Source organism: Ananas comosus, unplaced genomic scaffold (assembly GCF_001540865.1).
Source record: "Ananas comosus cultivar F153 unplaced genomic scaffold, ASM154086v1, whole genome shotgun sequence".
NCBI classification, from domain to species: Eukaryota; Viridiplantae; Streptophyta; class Magnoliopsida; order Poales; family Bromeliaceae; genus Ananas; species Ananas comosus.
The window spans coordinates 1-16,774 of NW_017891222.1; the positions used below are offsets into that span (position 1 = coordinate 1).

The 16,774-nt window shown below is 39.8% G+C and overlaps 3 protein-coding genes across 4 annotated transcripts; 1 reads left to right on the forward strand and 2 right to left on the reverse strand.

Moving 5' to 3' along the window:
• Nucleotides 1-865: 865 nt before the first annotated feature.
• LOC109704752 (uncharacterized protein At3g28850-like) lies at nt 866-2,616 on the reverse strand. Its single transcript, XM_020225525.1, has one exon. It carries the CDS (start codon nt 2,424-2,426, stop codon nt 1,230-1,232), a length of 1,197 nt encoding a protein of 398 aa, XP_020081114.1. The 5' UTR covers nt 2,427-2,616; the 3' UTR covers nt 866-1,229.
• A 768-nt stretch (nt 2,617-3,384) lies between these two features.
• On the reverse strand, nt 3,385-6,661 carry LOC109704751 (binding partner of ACD11 1-like). Its single transcript, XM_020225524.1, has 5 exons — nt 6,505-6,661; nt 5,668-5,787; nt 5,347-5,422; nt 4,685-4,795; nt 3,385-4,183 (listed from the first exon to the last, which is right to left on the reverse strand). Exons 2-5 carry the CDS (start codon nt 5,781-5,783, stop codon nt 3,755-3,757), a joined length of 732 nt encoding a protein of 243 aa, XP_020081113.1. The 5' UTR covers nt 5,784-5,787; nt 6,505-6,661; the 3' UTR covers nt 3,385-3,754.
• A 4,415-nt stretch (nt 6,662-11,076) lies between these two features.
• Nucleotides 11,077-13,313, forward strand: LOC109704753 (tubulin alpha chain). 2 transcript variants are annotated; one of them, XM_020225527.1, is made up of 3 exons: nt 11,077-11,445; nt 11,595-11,829; nt 12,097-13,313. In XM_020225527.1, the coding sequence occupies exons 1-3, from the start codon at nt 11,401-11,403 to the stop codon at nt 13,119-13,121; spliced, it is 1,305 nt and encodes a 434-aa protein (XP_020081116.1). In that variant the 5' UTR covers nt 11,077-11,400; the 3' UTR covers nt 13,122-13,313. The 2 variants fall into 2 exon arrangements, with proteins under 2 accessions (XP_020081116.1, XP_020081115.1); XM_020225526.1 differs by having other exon boundaries at nt 11,084-11,493.
• The last annotated feature ends 3,461 nt before the right edge of the window (nt 13,314-16,774 follow it).

Genomic DNA, 16,774 nt, shown 5'->3' on the forward strand with positions numbered 1-16,774 from the left:
GGGCGAGGAGGGCGTGCGGGAGGGAGGCGCAGGAAGGGGAGAGGGCGCAGAGCTCAAGGAAGCGGGCGCGGAAGGCCGGCCGGGCGTGGAAGATGCCCGACGTCAGCAGGTGCGCCTGCAGCTGCTTGATGTGTCCCAGCGTGCTGCACCGCTCTACCACCTCCTCCAGGTGCAGGTGCGCCATCGCATCGGAATTCGGAAACGGAACTCGGCGGCAAACGTGTTTGATCTTTGTTCGATTTATTGCCCACGCCAGACAGAGCCCTTTATTTAAGATGCAGGGCTGCTGGAAGGCCCATGACGGCTAGAGGCCCGGGCCTGGCCTTTGGGGGCCTTGGGAAGGGCCTACTCTCGGCCCAGACTCTTGGGAGAAGGGACAACAAGTCTTTTGACCCAACATATGTTATTGGTGCAAATCTTCTAACTTTCTTTTTCTCTAACCTACCGTCCCTAGAGCAAATGGCAAAGGACTTGATACTCGAGACCTAAGTTTGAATCATAATTAATTCATATTTTCAGCTAAGTTTATTTTTAAATGAAATAAACGAAGCGGGTAAAGTGCAACCAATCTCTCTCTCAAAAAAAAAAAAAAAAAAATCTTTCTTTTTCTCTAATTATTGAAAGCAACCTAACTTTCTTTTTGGAATAGAGCTTCTAATTATTGTAACTTTAGTTACACTTTTTAAATTGCTGGATTTATAAGAAAGCAATGAGCTATTCGTAGTTAAGGAATTTCAAAGTTTTATGAGGTGAAATATTGACATAGATAGTTAGATACATTTAATGGAATTACAACAAGATTGAACAAATAACCACTAATAATAATTTTAATTAAAATATTAAAATAAATAAAAAAAACTAAAAGTAAAATAAAAAAATTAATAAATTTATTTAAAATGACCTATAGTTCCCTCTATTTTTTGTTTCCAGAAAAAAAAAAANAAAAAAAAAAAAAAAAAAAAAAAAAAAAAAAAAAAAAAACCCAATCCTCCTCATTGCCTTCCCCGGCAACTGGGAGGCTGCATCAATCACTATACATGTACAGTAAACCACACCCAATCAAACACACGGCGCATGTGCGCGAAAGTCACAGCTCATGCAAATCTCAAACTTCGTCCCCATCCAGTGGGGAGTCGAGAACGAGCGTTGCACTGAAACGCATGCAGACCCTATCTCTCAAGCCAATGGAGTTGAGTTCATAAATTTCGTGCAACCAAACATGCCCTTATTCAGCAACAAAGAGGACAGCGAAGGAGCCCATTCTCATTGCAATCCGGGCACCGGCGAAACCCCCGAACCTCCTCCTCCTCCTCGACGTAAACCTTACAACTCCCCGAGCACATACGGCACGGCACGAACCGCACGTCGCCGCAACCTACACACGTTCCTCCCCCTTTCGCCTTCTCCGCGGCAGCATCGCACCGCGACAACAACAACCTCCCTAGCTCCCCTTCCTCGTGCATCCTCCTCACCTCCTCGGCGCCCCCCAGATACTCCCCGTCCACGAAAACCCGAGGGAGCTTCCCCGCGAAGCTCTCCCCCAGCAGCCCCTTCAGCTCCTCCTTGAAGCCCCCGTGCATCGACACGTCCCTCTCGTCGACGCGCGCGCCGTAGCTCTGCAGGATCGCCCGTGCGGCCCAGCAATCCTCGTAGGTTCGACGCACCCCGCGGAGGGTCGTGAGGTAGAGCACCACCCTGCGCTCGGCCCCCGGGGGCGGGGATCGGGTCGAGGGCGACACCTTCGCGGAATTGGGGGGGTTGGCCCTCGCCCTCCTCGCGTCGATCCTCTCCTGGAACGCGGCGATCCTCGCGCGCACGATCCCGGGGATCTCGCGTTTGCTCCGATCCCGGGGATCGAAGATCCCGTCTTTGGTCGAAAACGGGGGGGGCGATGGGCTTTGGAGAGCGTCGCGGAAGGAGGATAAGATCTCGGGATCGAGCTCCGAGACGATCGGATCGAGGGGTAAGAACCCGGGCTTCGGCGGATCCCTCGTGGTGTGGAAGGAGAAGGAGCGGTCGATGGAGGGGCGGAGCGCGTCCTCGAGGCCCTCCATGAGCTCCCACGCGTTGATGATCTCCGGCGCGCGCGGCGGCGTCGCCGTGGGCGTGCGCGGCGGGAGCCGGCGCCGGCGCCGGAGCTCTATCGTCGTCCCCGGCCACGAATCGGCTTCGTTCGAGGGATCGTCGGAGCTCGTCTTCGCAATCTCCTCCTCCTCCTCCTCCACCTCGGCGGCGGCGGCGGCGGTGCTCGGAGCGCGGTCGAGCACGAGGAAGCCGAGGGTGGAGGATCTGAGCGCGACGGTGTGAGAGGAGAACTCGCCATGGGCGCCATGGCGATCCACAGGGAGGGAGTAGGTCCGCGCGTACGGGGCGCGGCTGCGGGGCCGCCCCTTGCCGCGCGCCTCCGCGGAGCTCGCGCAACCCATGGGGCAAACCCAACACAAGGGAAACGGGGAATTCGAGGGTCTCGTTTAAAGCTCTACTTCGCCATGAGCGTGGGAGTCAAAGGAGAAGCGGTGGCGGAGAAGACGACGAAGGCGACCAAGTCAACGTCTCACTCGCACAAAGCTTTGTAGAGGAAAAAAGAGAGAGACAAATGGTGCGAGGGCGAGTTTCGTGGGAAGGCGCGTTATATGTAGCGCTCGCTCATCACACGGTTGGAGCCCAATTGATTAAATCCCAACGGCCCCACCTGATTGGGACACGTGTCGGCTAGATGCGAGGAAGGGACGGTGATTCCGCGGTTTGGTTTTTGGGAGCTGGTGATGATGGTAATTAGTTAATTAATTAATCAATTAATCAATCAATCAACAACGAACAAGTCGGTGGATTTGGTGCCGTGGGATTGAGTCAAGTAAATGGGGAGCGTTCACCTTCCAAAATTAGGCTGAGGTGGTGGGTCATAAGAAAAGTATTTTATAGCATTCGCCTCTATTAAACTAACAAAGCTTTCAACTTTAGAGCGTATCAAGAATTAGTGATTTGTCGTGCGAGTTGGTGAAAGTTCCCATCTCACCCCAGGAGAAAATGTTGGATAATTAAAAAAAAAAAAACTTGCTCCGGGAATGGTTGGATAGCAAGAACTCAATGGTAGAACTTCCGATGCCACTCGAAGTCCCACATCTGTTTGTTTGGATCATGCCGCAGAACTCGAAAGTATGGATAACCAGCATGGGACCTACAGCAATTATCTCTCACGACCCCGCCACTTCTTAAACAGATGAAAGTCCCGACATCGCGCAACCATTACCAGATATCGATTTTGCTGAACTCGTGAGCTCCGACGGGCGACAAATCGGTAAAGCCATACAACCCCTTCATGTGCCAAAAACAAATCTTGAGATCTTCATTCATGTGCAAGGAACCTTAAATTACAACAGCAAATTGAGAGACCCAATGTCTTAAATGTACAACCAGAACATGAGTTTGCAATTAGAACTTGATGGAGGATTAGACATGCACATCTAACACAGTAATAGCTTTGTAAAATGCATATTTTCGCATATGTTATTACATTCCACAAAATATTTTGATTTTCAGTGGTTATAATAGGAGGTACAGACCTATTTACTTTGGCAACTTCATTACCAATGAGTCCCTCAAAACAACTACTCGTTACATCTACAATAAACCATAATAATAGCGAAAATATGACCCGGTACAACTGCACTATCTACAAATCACACAGGCGAGATGAAGTAGGCTCATAGCATTTTACATCACAAGAGCGCATAGGCACAAACACAATATTTGTTCACTTCTTGCTACCATGGCTGGCCAAATCAGCTGCAACCTTTGCAGCCCTGTTTAGAGCATCCGACACCATCATGGCTCCTGCGGAGAAGTAGCTGCTGCTAACCACCGAATTAGCAACACTTGCCGCTGTTCTCCCTGTGGTGGACACAACGGATCTGGTGGTTTGCGATACATGGTATCGGTCGTCCACCGATTTGACCGTATCAATCCCAGCATTAATCTTATCCGTCAATCCGATCCTCTTACTTAAATCAGCAATCTTTGCTGCAGCAGTGGCCGATACCTGATGAGATTCGTCAAAGGCTTTGGCCTTGATTAGGGCATCTTTGCTCAGTTGGTAACCCCTTGAGAGCATGGTTTTGACAACATCTTGCGCCACTGTCACAGCTTCACCTGGGGTAGCCCTAAATTGGCAGGCATGTACAGTCTGTTGAGATAAATATGGAATCAGTCGAGAATAGATAACAGTATTTACTTGCTACACTACAGAATAGAATTACTTCCCTGGGAGCTGAATAAGCATATGAAAGAATTTTTCACTTGATTATTACTACTTTTGGGACTAGAAAAGTATTTACAGTTAGAACAGTGAGTGTTTACCAGGTGATGAACTTATAATTCAAATGAACAATTTGACTTTCGGGTCGCATGTGGGTTTGCATGCCTTTATGTGATTGATTGTGCGTACACCAATCTATATTCGACCGAATGTTTATCAGGTCAATCACATAATGGCATCCACACCCACATCCAACACAAAGTCAAATAATTCATTTGAATTTTAAGATCATGACCTGATAAACATTCACTATTCTAACAGTAAATACTTTTCTCGTGAGATATAACTATTTTAATAGAAGATTGCACTTAAATTTTAGGTCATGCAAAAAATGTAGAGAACTTCAATAACAACGTGAAGGACACAAACCGTGGACTCATAATCTTCAAAACTCCAAGAAGGCCTGTCCCAGAAATTAGAAGGTTCATCGTATTGTCCCCATCGAGAAATGCACACTGGCTGATCTACAATAGTAGCTCCCTGTAAAAAATAAACAAAAGGCATCCAGTGGATTTCCATTGTGAATAAGGTGGATCGAACAAACGAATCACATTTATACAGCAACCGATACATTTACAAAAAGAAGCAATAACGAAAAGAGATCTTATTATATGTGATCCACATTTACAAATTCTACAGTCCAGAAATCAATATAAAAAGATAAAGAACCAGGTGAACAGGATGGCAGTTTCAATCTCGAAGTGAACTGAAATGTGTAATCAAATAAGGGAGTAAAAGTGCAAGTCCTCCTAACTGCCTTCAACGGTAGTCGTTTCACAGATAACCCTGCCTTGCAATGAGTTCCGCCGGCGATTTATTCCACGCCATGAAAACTCACAATTTGTATTTCAAGTATAACAGAAAACCAGATGAAGAAACTTGAGTCTTCATAACTAAGCATGCCTAGTGCTATGGAAGATGAGGGTTGACGACCACGTTGACCAGCCACAGGTCATTACATTACTATTGGGAGTTAGTCCAATCCAAGGAGAAGAGAGGATAAAGAGAGAAAAGAAGACTTCGAAACTTACAGTAAGCAAGACAGCAGTTTCCAAGGCATGGGGTTCTCTGAATGTTACATAAGCAGTGGAACCGTGCTCGCCTGATCTGCTCAGCAGAGAATAATAAAACATATGAAAGACTGCTCACGCATAGATATACAAATTCAACTCATATGCAAAGACAATACGGCACATAGAAATGTTAAAAGCAGTAATGAACTGTAAGGTTTAGCTCATGTTCTTTCTAGGAGTCATGTAAAACTATCAATGTACTAAAAAACGGAAAATAATATTCTGCGCAGGTTAATGAAAAATAGCTGACTGAAATTGCATACAGATCTCGGCTATCACCTGATGAGTTCAATGTGATCGATAGCCCCAGAAAAAGAAAAGAAGTCGTAGAGATCTCTTTCAGTAGCTCTCCCGGATAGGTTAGTGACTTCCACCGTGTACCCGTCTAAGCTCATGATCCTGGAAATCGATGTTACGCAGCAACATCAAACGAATCGCACAACCAACTTAGCTTTATATTAGTTAAAAGAAATTATACGAGACAATTCAATGAAAAACATTACATTGGCAATACGGTAGAAACCATTATGCAATCTATGTGCCCTAAATTGCAAATTTGTACGTGTTTGAAAGTATTGGATAATTAAAAAAGAGGAACCTGGATAGGAGCATAGTAATCTCTTACCATAATCAAATAATAGATTTTCATATAGTGACACAAGGTTTTTGATCCACTCAAACTATTTTTACGCAGCAGCAGCAACAACAACAACAAAAAACTAGACCTTGACTATTTGTTGTATAATAAAGAGCATAAGTGCAGGTGAATTCCAGTAAGCAACATTAAATTAAAATTGAGAACGGAAAATTGAAAAAAAAAAAAAAAAAAAAAAAAAAGGGGGAAAAGTCCAAAAATAAGGAGAATTACTGCAAAATTTCTGGAAGATAAAGCTGTTATTGCCAAAAACCCCTTTGTAAAATTAAATCTGATCAAATAAAGAACAACAACCAGCCGATTATGAGCCCAGATTTCAGAATTGGAAAGTAAATTAACAAAAAAAAGAGGCTTAAATCGATGGATTTTCGGTGATTTAAACACCCAGAACAGTTTAATTCCAACTTAAAAAGCATCAATTTGGGCAGATCCTAAGGTAGAGAGAAAGAAAGAGAGCTTACCCCTAATTCGCTGAATCTGATTGCTTCTTCGTTAGCGAATGAAGAGGAGAAGAGGAGAGGGTACGCTTCGCCTTGTTTAAGCAATACACTACTTTTACAGTGCTAAGAACTTTTTATAAAAGTACTACATTCACTCAGTATTCTTTCCCCCAAATTTACTTAGAAGGAAACTGCTTTATTAAGCGTGAAATTACTAATAAGACCCTGGATCCTTAAACCTGAGAACAAGGCCCGAAGTTTCCAGCTGGATCATGTAGCACGTTTTTTTCACTAATTAACCTTTCATTCATGTTATTTAACGCCACAACTTTCCAGGGGGTCACCCATCCTAGGACTACTCCCGTCCTAGCACGCTTAACTCTCTTAACTTCTTGGGTCTAGCCACCACCCAAAATGCTTAAGCCGGGTTAAGAGTTTAGCCCTATTATATCTTATATATAGGACTATCTGGGGTCTCACAATCTCCCCTCTTTAATCCCTGACGTCCTTGTCAGGCTCAGACTCACAAGTACCAGGCGATGTGAGACTCGTCTCGCTAGCCCGTCATCCAGACCCTGGCTCAGCTGAGACTCATCTCACACTTTCGGTTGGTAATTGGCTCTGATACCATTTGTAACGCCCCAACTTCTTTTAACTGCGCAATATGTTAGGGCACCGACGAAGAAAGTAGGCTGAATATTATAATGACGAATGACGCTCACAAATTTTTTTAGAAAAACCTTCAAATAACACCCTTGTAATTTCACACTTTTTTTCTTTTAGTATTCTGAAATTTAAAATATATCAATTTAGTATTCTATAATTTTTTTTATTTTTTTATTATCGATTCTACTATTTTTTTTTTCATTAAATTAGTCATAAACTTAAAACTAAAGTATACTAAAGTGAATATTCGGTAAATCTAGTTAGGGTGTTTGAAATTTTTTGTATATAATTTAACAAAATATTAATAAAAAAAAGTTGAAGGGATAAAAATAAAACCACATGACACTAACTCAATACACTTTAAACCATAGTGTACTAAAGTGAGAACGTGCGAAACCACGTAGATGGTATTTGAAGTTTATCCAATATTTTATCTTTTTTCATTTTGCTCTATTTTGATTTTATTTTTTTCTGAGGCCTTACTATCTCATTGCATGTACTTAAATTTATTTGCTAAATAAATAAAGTAAATAGTGTGCTATTTTTTTCTCAATTTTTTTTTTTCATTCATGTTATATGTCTCTAGTTTAAATGGCAAAAACATTTTAGTTTATAACCGGCTGTTCCTAGAGTAAGTGGCAAAGGGCTTGAAGGTTGGTACCCGAGACCCAAGTTCGAATCCTTGTTGATTTACATTTCTAGCTAAGTTTATTTCTAAATGAAATAAACGAAGCGGGTAGTGTGCTACCTATCTCTCTCAAAAAAAAAAAAAAAACATTTTACGCTCAAAATTTAAGTTTGAAATTTAATTATTTTATATTTTGATTTACGTTTGTTTTAAAAAATTGAGTGAAAAAAACCGTTCATTTGTGTTGTAATATGCCAAGACGAGAAATTATTTTACAAAAAAAAAATAATGCTATAATAATATTTGTATACCTTGTTTTTTTAAAAAGATTAGTTATAATTAATCACTTGTCACACTTGACGGATTACTTAATTTCATCACAAACAATTGTGTTTGGCTTTTCAAAAAAACAAAAAAATAAATTTTCATGTGAAATTTATTTTTCTAATTTTTCGTGTGTTTCATTTTTCTAAAAATTAATACTTTTTTAAAAGAAATTAGATTTTATGACCAAATAGTATTTTTTGAAAATATTAGGTAGGAAAAGATGTTGACGAAAAATTGTATTTTCGTTTTCTGAAAAGAACTAGTGTTCTATTTTGAACATTAGGTAGCCGAAGGATGGCAATGAGAAACTTAATATTTATATTAGTGTTGTATTCAAAGAATGAAAATACTAAATATTTTAAATCTGATTTTTTTTTTAAGTATTTTTTAAAAATTCAAGCCGACAAAAAAATTAGGAAAAAAACTTTTTACAAGTATTCTTTTTCAAAAAATCAAACACTTTCTTACTGTATGGGATTAAGAACATCAAATTTTCTTGAAACTCCGAAGGCTATGTGGATAAAGAGATTATGTCGCGCTTAACTTAAAAGTACGATTAGAGGCTTTATTTATTTTATTTAGAAATAAATATAACTGAAAATGTGAATCTACTAGAATTCGAACTTGAGTCTTGAGTACTAACCATCAGAAGCCTTTTACCACTTGCTCTAGAGTCGGCCGGTTAGAGGGACACATGTTATCCAACCCATATTAGGTAGTGTAAAGATGGAGACATATAACCAAAGTAAATTGGAAGTATCTCATAAAGGAGCTTCTTCGTTCGCTGGGATGCTCCATAATAAGAAATGCAATATATAAACATATAGTGAACTTCATTGTTATTTACCTAAATAAAAAAAAGCAGCTCCAATTTGTAACAAAGTTGAATATGTGATAGGACAGGGGAGCCACATCTAAAACAATTATAATTAAAAAAATTTAATATCCAGATATCCATCAGTGACATTGCCACAAGTATTGACAATTTCAAAACAAACAAATTTATTATCTTTTCCAACAGAAAATATTACCAAATATATCTGAAATTACAGTAGAGTTAACGCACGTGCAGTGAGAACATACGATAAAAAATTACCTTATTTATTTTATATGTATTATCAATTTTTTAAGAAAAAATTTTAAATATCACCCATATGGTTTCACACTTTCTCACTTTAATATCCTGTGGTTTAAAGTGTATCACTTTCGCATCCTGTGATTTTATTTTTTGCTTTTTGTTATTCCTTTTTACTAAATTTTTTTTGTTAAATCAGTGACAATGTTAAAACTAAAGGGTACTGAAGTGAATATTTGATAAACTATAAGTGGGGTATCTGAAGTTTTTTATATATGATTTAACAAAAAATTAACGGAGGGAGTGACGAAAAGAGAAAAATAAAACGACAGGTACTAAATTGATACACTTTAAACTACAAGCTACTAAAGTGAGAAAGTAAAAAATCACATAGGTGGTATTTGAATTTTATATTTTGTTATTATATATTTTTTATAGTCCTTTCGTAAAATATAAAAATATTTTTTTATATAATTTTTTTGGAACTCTATTTTTCAATACCAAACGTACTCTTAATCATTCCATCCAAACAACAATATCTACATTCGCATTTTTTTAGTTTTCCAAATCATTAGGCTTTTCTCTTACCTGTTTTGCTGTTTGATGCTGAGCAGTTGATGGTTTTTATATTGTTTGTTGATCCGTCGCTGATACAGTAGGACTACGTTAGGTTCAGAGTCTCGATCAGAGCCATCGACCATAAATCCAAGGGCTCTGCATGCATTTGTAGGGTCCCTGAAAGCTGAGTTGCACATTGGATGGTTCCTGGATCTGAAGACATAATACCGTGTTTGCAGAAGATCATGTTTCTGCATTCGACCTTGTAAAGTTGATTGACATATTTATCTCCCTCTCTGATCCTTCAATTGGGGGAAAATATTAAAAACTACTGTTTTTTTTTTTTAAATCCGCTTAGATTATTCTCGTGTTAAGGGTCTATATGGTTGCGAGTATTTAATGCTACATAGCAGTTATTATTAGAAATTCATGCATGAATAACTTCGCATGAAGTAACTGATAAGAGTAAATTATGCTGAGTTTAAAAGGATATGTCATGTCTTTATATTCACGCAAGTTTGGGCGAGTATCATATATTCCATAACAATTAGAGTTGGTTTGGTATTGACACTCATCTGACGCTTTAGATAAAATGGAATTGAGGTAAAAGTATATAAGGATATACTTCTGCGTTTTTCAACGGGATCGTAGATAATATATCGTAATCGACTGATCGCGGTATGCAAAACGTAATATTATGTACGGAAATAAATATTATATTTTATCATCATACTTTGTTATCGTACGTAACGCAATCTCTCCACAATTCTAAACGAAGCCTTACAACTGTAACACAAAACACTTTTATTAGCACATATATATTTGCATACTTAGATTAGGTTAGAATATTATTAACATCACTAAATTATTGGTACTAACAAATTTCCGATACTTGTATAAAAGAGATATGCGGTTAGAATAATTATGGTTTTCTTAACTTTAGTGAATAGTGGATGAAATAGCATGATCTAAAAAATAAAGTAATCAAATGAGTAAGATTTAATAGTGAAAAAGTTGATAGTGTTAGATACTTGCTATTGATGGCCGGACTCTGTAATCTTATATTAAAGGATTATCTCCTGTAGTTAGAAAAACATAATTATGTACTTATATATTGAGGGATTTTGTTGCACACAGTGAGCTCGTAGAACACATTTTTATTTATTTTTTGAAGAAAAAATTTAAATTTGCTAATTTGAAAATTCCGTACTAGCTCTTCAAATTAGCAGGATTTTAATTCACGACTCATAAAATTCATTCCGAGTACGCGGCCCATTATTGTAGCTGCTGCACGAGAGCTCCTCCCCTCGTACCAATTTCGAAATTTTAAAATTTCAAACGTTGTTGCTGCCCTCGCGAAAACAGCCGAACGGTCAGATCCAGCTGGACTCCAGTTCAAATTTCAAAATTTGCCCAAAAAGCCCCACCACGCATGTCCGCCCGTTTCTAACGGCTATTTCGACCCCCGTGCTTTCCATCTATAAAATAACCCCCTTATCACCCCCACAATCGCTTCCACATTTCGAAAACAAAAAGCGCTTCCTCATCCACCGCTCAAATCCATTCCAAGGCGTCTTCACAAACGCCTCGCTCCTCCTAAAAAGCTTTTGAGCTCAAAAGCGCTAGCTTTTTCCCAAATCCTAAGCTCCCCAACGAAGCAGCCATGAGAGAGTGCATCTCCATCCACATCGGCCAAGCCGGGATTCAGGTCGGCAACGCCTGCTGGGAGCTCTACTGTCTCGAACACGGGATTCAGGTAATATTCACGCACCGTCGCTACCTCCCGCCAGGTGTTTGGTGTAATGTCTAATGCTTTTTTTGGTTGTACGACTTGCGCTGCTGCTGCTGCTTCTGCAGCCCGATGGCCAGATGCCGGGCGACAAGACCGTCGGCGGAGGCGACGACGCGTTCAACACGTTTTTCAGTGAAACCGGCGCCGGAAAGCATGTGCCCCGTGCCGTGTTCGTCGATCTCGAGCCGACCGTGATCGACGAGGTCCGGACGGGGACCTACCGCCAGCTGTTCCACCCCGAGCAGCTCATCAGCGGCAAAGAGGACGCCGCCAACAACTTTGCCCGCGGCCACTACACAAGTTAGATATTACTTAGACAATAATAATATATATATGTTATAACTATAAATTCTTTTGTATTCATAAATTTTTGGTCGTTGGACGAAGAATTATGTAATTAGAACGAAAGTAATTCTCAGTTAAAAGGATAATAGTCTTATAGATTTTGTAGGTGATTGATTGAATAATATGATTTAACAGATAAAAATTTGTAAATGCCGATGAGACTATACTTATAAAAGTTTTTTTTTCTTTTTTTGGGGGGTTTGAATGGCGTTGCTGGTGCAGTCGGGAAGGAGATAGTGGACTTGTGCTTGGACCGGATCCGGAAGCTGGCCGACAACTGCACGGGGCTGCAGGGGTTCCTGGTGTTCCACGCGGTGGGCGGCGGGACGGGGTCGGGGCTGGGGTCGCTGCTGCTGGAGCGGCTGTCGGTGGACTACGGGAAGAAATCGAAGCTGGGGTTCACGGTGTACCCGTCGCCGCAGGTGTCGACGTCGGTGGTGGAGCCGTACAACAGCGTGCTGTCGACCCACTCGCTCCTGGAGCACACGGACGTGGCGGTGCTCCTGGACAACGAGGCCATCTACGACATCTGCCGCCGGTCCCTGGACATCGAGCGCCCCACCTACACCAACCTCAACCGCCTCGTCTCGCAGGTGATCTCGTCGCTGACCGCCTCGCTGCGCTTCGACGGCGCCCTCAACGTCGACGTCACCGAGTTCCAGACCAACCTCGTGCCGTACCCGCGCATCCACTTCATGCTGTCGTCCTACGCGCCCGTCATCTCCGCCGAGAAGGCCTACCACGAGCAGCTGTCCGTCGCGGAGATCACCAACAGCGCCTTCGAGCCGGCCTCCATGATGGCCAAGTGCGACCCGCGCCACGGCAAGTACATGGCCTGCTGCCTCATGTACCGCGGCGACGTCGTGCCCAAGGACGTGAACGCCGCGGTGGCCACCATCAAGACCAAGCGCACCATCCAGTTCGTCGACTGGTGCCCCACCGGCTTCAAGTGCGGGATCAACTACCAGCCGCCCACCGTCGTGCCCGGCGGCGACCTCGCCAAGGTGCAGCGCGCCGTCTGCATGATCTCCAACTCCACCAGCGTCGCCGAGGTCTTCTCGCGGATCGACCACAAGTTCGACCTCATGTACGCCAAGCGCGCCTTCGTGCACTGGTACGTCGGCGAGGGCATGGAGGAGGGCGAGTTCTCCGAGGCGCGCGAGGATCTCGCCGCGCTCGAGAAGGATTACGAGGAGGTCGGCGCCGAGTCGGCCGAGGGTGAGGAGGATGAAGGGGACGAGTACTGATCACACACACTGCATATGGCAGCACTATGTTAGTTTCTGATAGATGAGATTATGCTGGCTTTGTGTCTTACATATGTTGGTTGATGTTCTCATCATCACCAATAGACGACTGTTTGGTGAAACTTCTCTAAGTATGTTTTGAATGAAAATTTAACTTCTAATTTCTAATGCAATGGTTTGTTGTTGTGATCATTAATTATGTTTCATGTATGTGATTACCAGCACAATAAACGTAGTTGTACTACATTTGCGACCAAGGCCGTACGTAATCTGATCAAACAATGAAGTTCTAAAATCTCAAAATAGAGAACCATGCCATCCTTTCGAGGGTGCGGTGCGGTTCATTTCATTTGCGAGAGAATGAATTCGAGTCATCTTATCTTATAATAAAATTGTCTATATTGTATCATTTTCAAATTTTCAATCATGTAAATTTGTATCATTTTCAACTCTAACACACTTTTTTGTGCACCAAATCCATGGCCCATAAAACTGGGCCAGTAGGCCTCCGAGTTATAAAAAAATTGCGGAGCAGCAGTGCACATAGAAGAAGCTCACTTCAAATATATATTTTAAAGTAAATAACATTTAACTTGTTTGCTTATAATTAATTAGTAAATTTTTAACAAATTTGGGACTTGATTGTAACATAAAAGAAAGAATTAATTAATTATTCTGGCAGAGTGATAAATCTGTTTTAATTTTGAAAAAAATTCAAAAAATTACGTAATTTTTGTATTTTTTTTAATGACAAAGTTTGTGAAATTTAAAAGAAACAATCAAATATCATCGAAGTTACACATCAAAAGGATCAAATAAAATAATCATATATAATATAGAAAAAAATAAATATAATATTTATTTATTTTCTGTAAGCGCATGAGATTGGGATATCCGGGACCAGAGTTTTAGAAAAAAAAAAAAAAGAGAAAATGAAAGTGAGAGTTTTCCAACAAAATAAGTAAAAGATAAAATAAAATTTGAGCTTATATGTTTTAAACCCTTATTTTGTACGCAGCATGGCGACAAGTGTGGGCTAATCATTTTTTTTTTTTCCCCTTTCACCACCGAGGCATTGTGACATGAATCGCTTTTATGANTATATATATATATATATAGAGAGTCCGGCTACTATACTTTTATGAGTATTTACTTCTTTATACTCATAAGTTTTCAGTCCTTAGATTTATTCTATTAATCATTTTCATCCGTTAGATCATACTATAGAGTTTGGCTGGTATGCTTAAGGAAGCACGGAGCCCTCCGTGCTTCCAAGTTGTTTTCGATGTTCAGACTTTCGAATCGACGATCGGCTCCGTTAGAGTTGATCTAGAGTATTTCAAGTACCTAGAAAATAAATTTCGCGATTTTTCGATATTATTTGCCTAATGATCGAAGAGGCTCAAAATCAATAATTTTAATGGCCGTGGTGAGCCGTTTGCAAGTTTAACGGTGTAAAAATATCCAAATCACGTAAAATTTTGATAGAAAATTTTTCATACTATATAAAATAAGATCAATATCTTTGATCTAAATTTTTAATGTCATATCATCACATTTTGTGAGATTATTATTTTCAGCCGTTGATTTTGAGCCCCTTCGATCACTAGGCAAATGATATCGAAAAATCGCAAAATTCATTTTCTAGATATTTTAAATACTGTAGATCAAGTCTAACGGAGCCGATCGTCGATTTGAAAGTCCGAACATCGAAAATAAAGTGGAAGCACGGAACCCTCCGTGTTTTCATAATCATCCTAGCCGCACTATATATATATATATATATATATATATAAAAGGAAGGGTCGAGCCCACCAAATAGACCAGACCCAGGTCCCAAAACAAAGCAAAAGAGAACAAAATAGCTTAACATTTAGATCGGAATGTGAGTACTCACGTACCTGTATACAGCTGGGGTTGCTCATAGCATGAAAATGAGCAGGCAAAGAACCCAATAATTCTATACCTACCATTCTCTTCGGTGCTTATTATCATAGTTTCCGCGGCATTTAGGCCGAGACTCGCCTGCTGCAGATTCTGCATTAACAAATCATCTGTAAAAAGTACTATTTGAATAGAGATGTTTGAATTCTGCTCTGTCTAATTATAGTCTCTGTTTTTTTTTCCCGCTATAGAAACAATAAGATTTCATTAAACAAGTAGTATTCTTTATTAGTGGACGTCCTTAATATATATAGTAAAAGATTTGATAGTAGGTATACGAAATTTTAACTTCGAAATCCTACGAAAATGTACTCTCTATTATCTAAGAACAAGTGATTAATATGAACATTAGAATTTTTGTACTACCAATCTAATCTAATTTAACATTTACATGTGAAGTTCAGAAATCGTGGAAGCTGCCAACAAAAGGAAAAGGAACGGGAAGTTGCCGAAAAGTAATGTTTCAAAAAAAAATAATAAAAAAATCCTTCCCAATCTCGTTCACAACTAGAAAGTATGATGCCAGGCATCTAGATCAAGAATGGTGACTTTGATTTTTACATATTGGCTGTTCCTTAAGTTTATGTAATTTGTATGCATCGAAAATTAATAATTGTTGTTTTTTTTTTTTGAGATATTTAGATAGTGTAGATTTTTTTTCAGTAAATCGTCAATTAAATTACTCCTCATTTTGATAGTAGCCTGAAACAATAATAATAATTATTACCATCATCTATATTTATACATATTTATAACTATACATTATTTTCATAAAATTTGTCATATAATAGTTTATCTTTTACTCTTATCTTTCTGCCCCTTTTTCATTTTCTGACACTTCGCCTTCCCACCCGCTATTTCTGCCGGATACTTCGTCTTTTCACCTTTCTACTTTCTAATTCACGTGTTCTCGTGATCTATTGTTATTTAAACAAATCACTTTCGTAAAAAGCGAAAAAAAAAAAAGATCTTTTCGTACTTTTTTTTTATACTATTTGTATTTATTAATATCTCCAGACAAGTCAAATTTTTTCTGAAGTTTTACTTTATCAAACTTTCATTCATTTATAGTATTAGTTCACCGTAATGCGTGAATAACTTCACGTAAATTATATAAATAAGAGTAACTTGGGCACGTGGCTTGTGGAATTAATATTAACTATTAACTATCCGTATTTATTTGCTCTTCCGAGCAAAAGGATTCCTGCATGATGTATCCATCCACCATAAAAGGGAAGTCGGTGACTGCGGATCAGAGACTTGGAAATAGGAATCCAATCCCTTCCCTTTTCCTCCCACAACTCTCTAAAAAGGGTATCGGGCCAAACTATTTCCCTGTAAAGGAAATAACAGTAGCATCTCTCTCTCTCTCTCTCTCTCTCTCTCTCTCTCTCTCTCTCTCTCTCTCTCACTCATCACACCTTTCCAACAAAAAAAGAAAAAGAAAAGAGCATGTGAGTGAGAGCCTCTCTCTCTCTTTAAGAGAGAAAGGTACCAAACTATTCAATTTTTTTAAAAATTTTAAAAATAAAAATATTTAAATATCATTCTTAACCAACTTAAACTTTTAGAAAATAATAATTATTTCATATAATTTAATATGGTATCAAGAGTAAGAAATTCTGAGTATGAGTCATAACAGACTCTTAGCATTATTTATTTCCTCCTATTTAATTTAAATCCATGTCATAGGCAAGTAAAACCCTCGA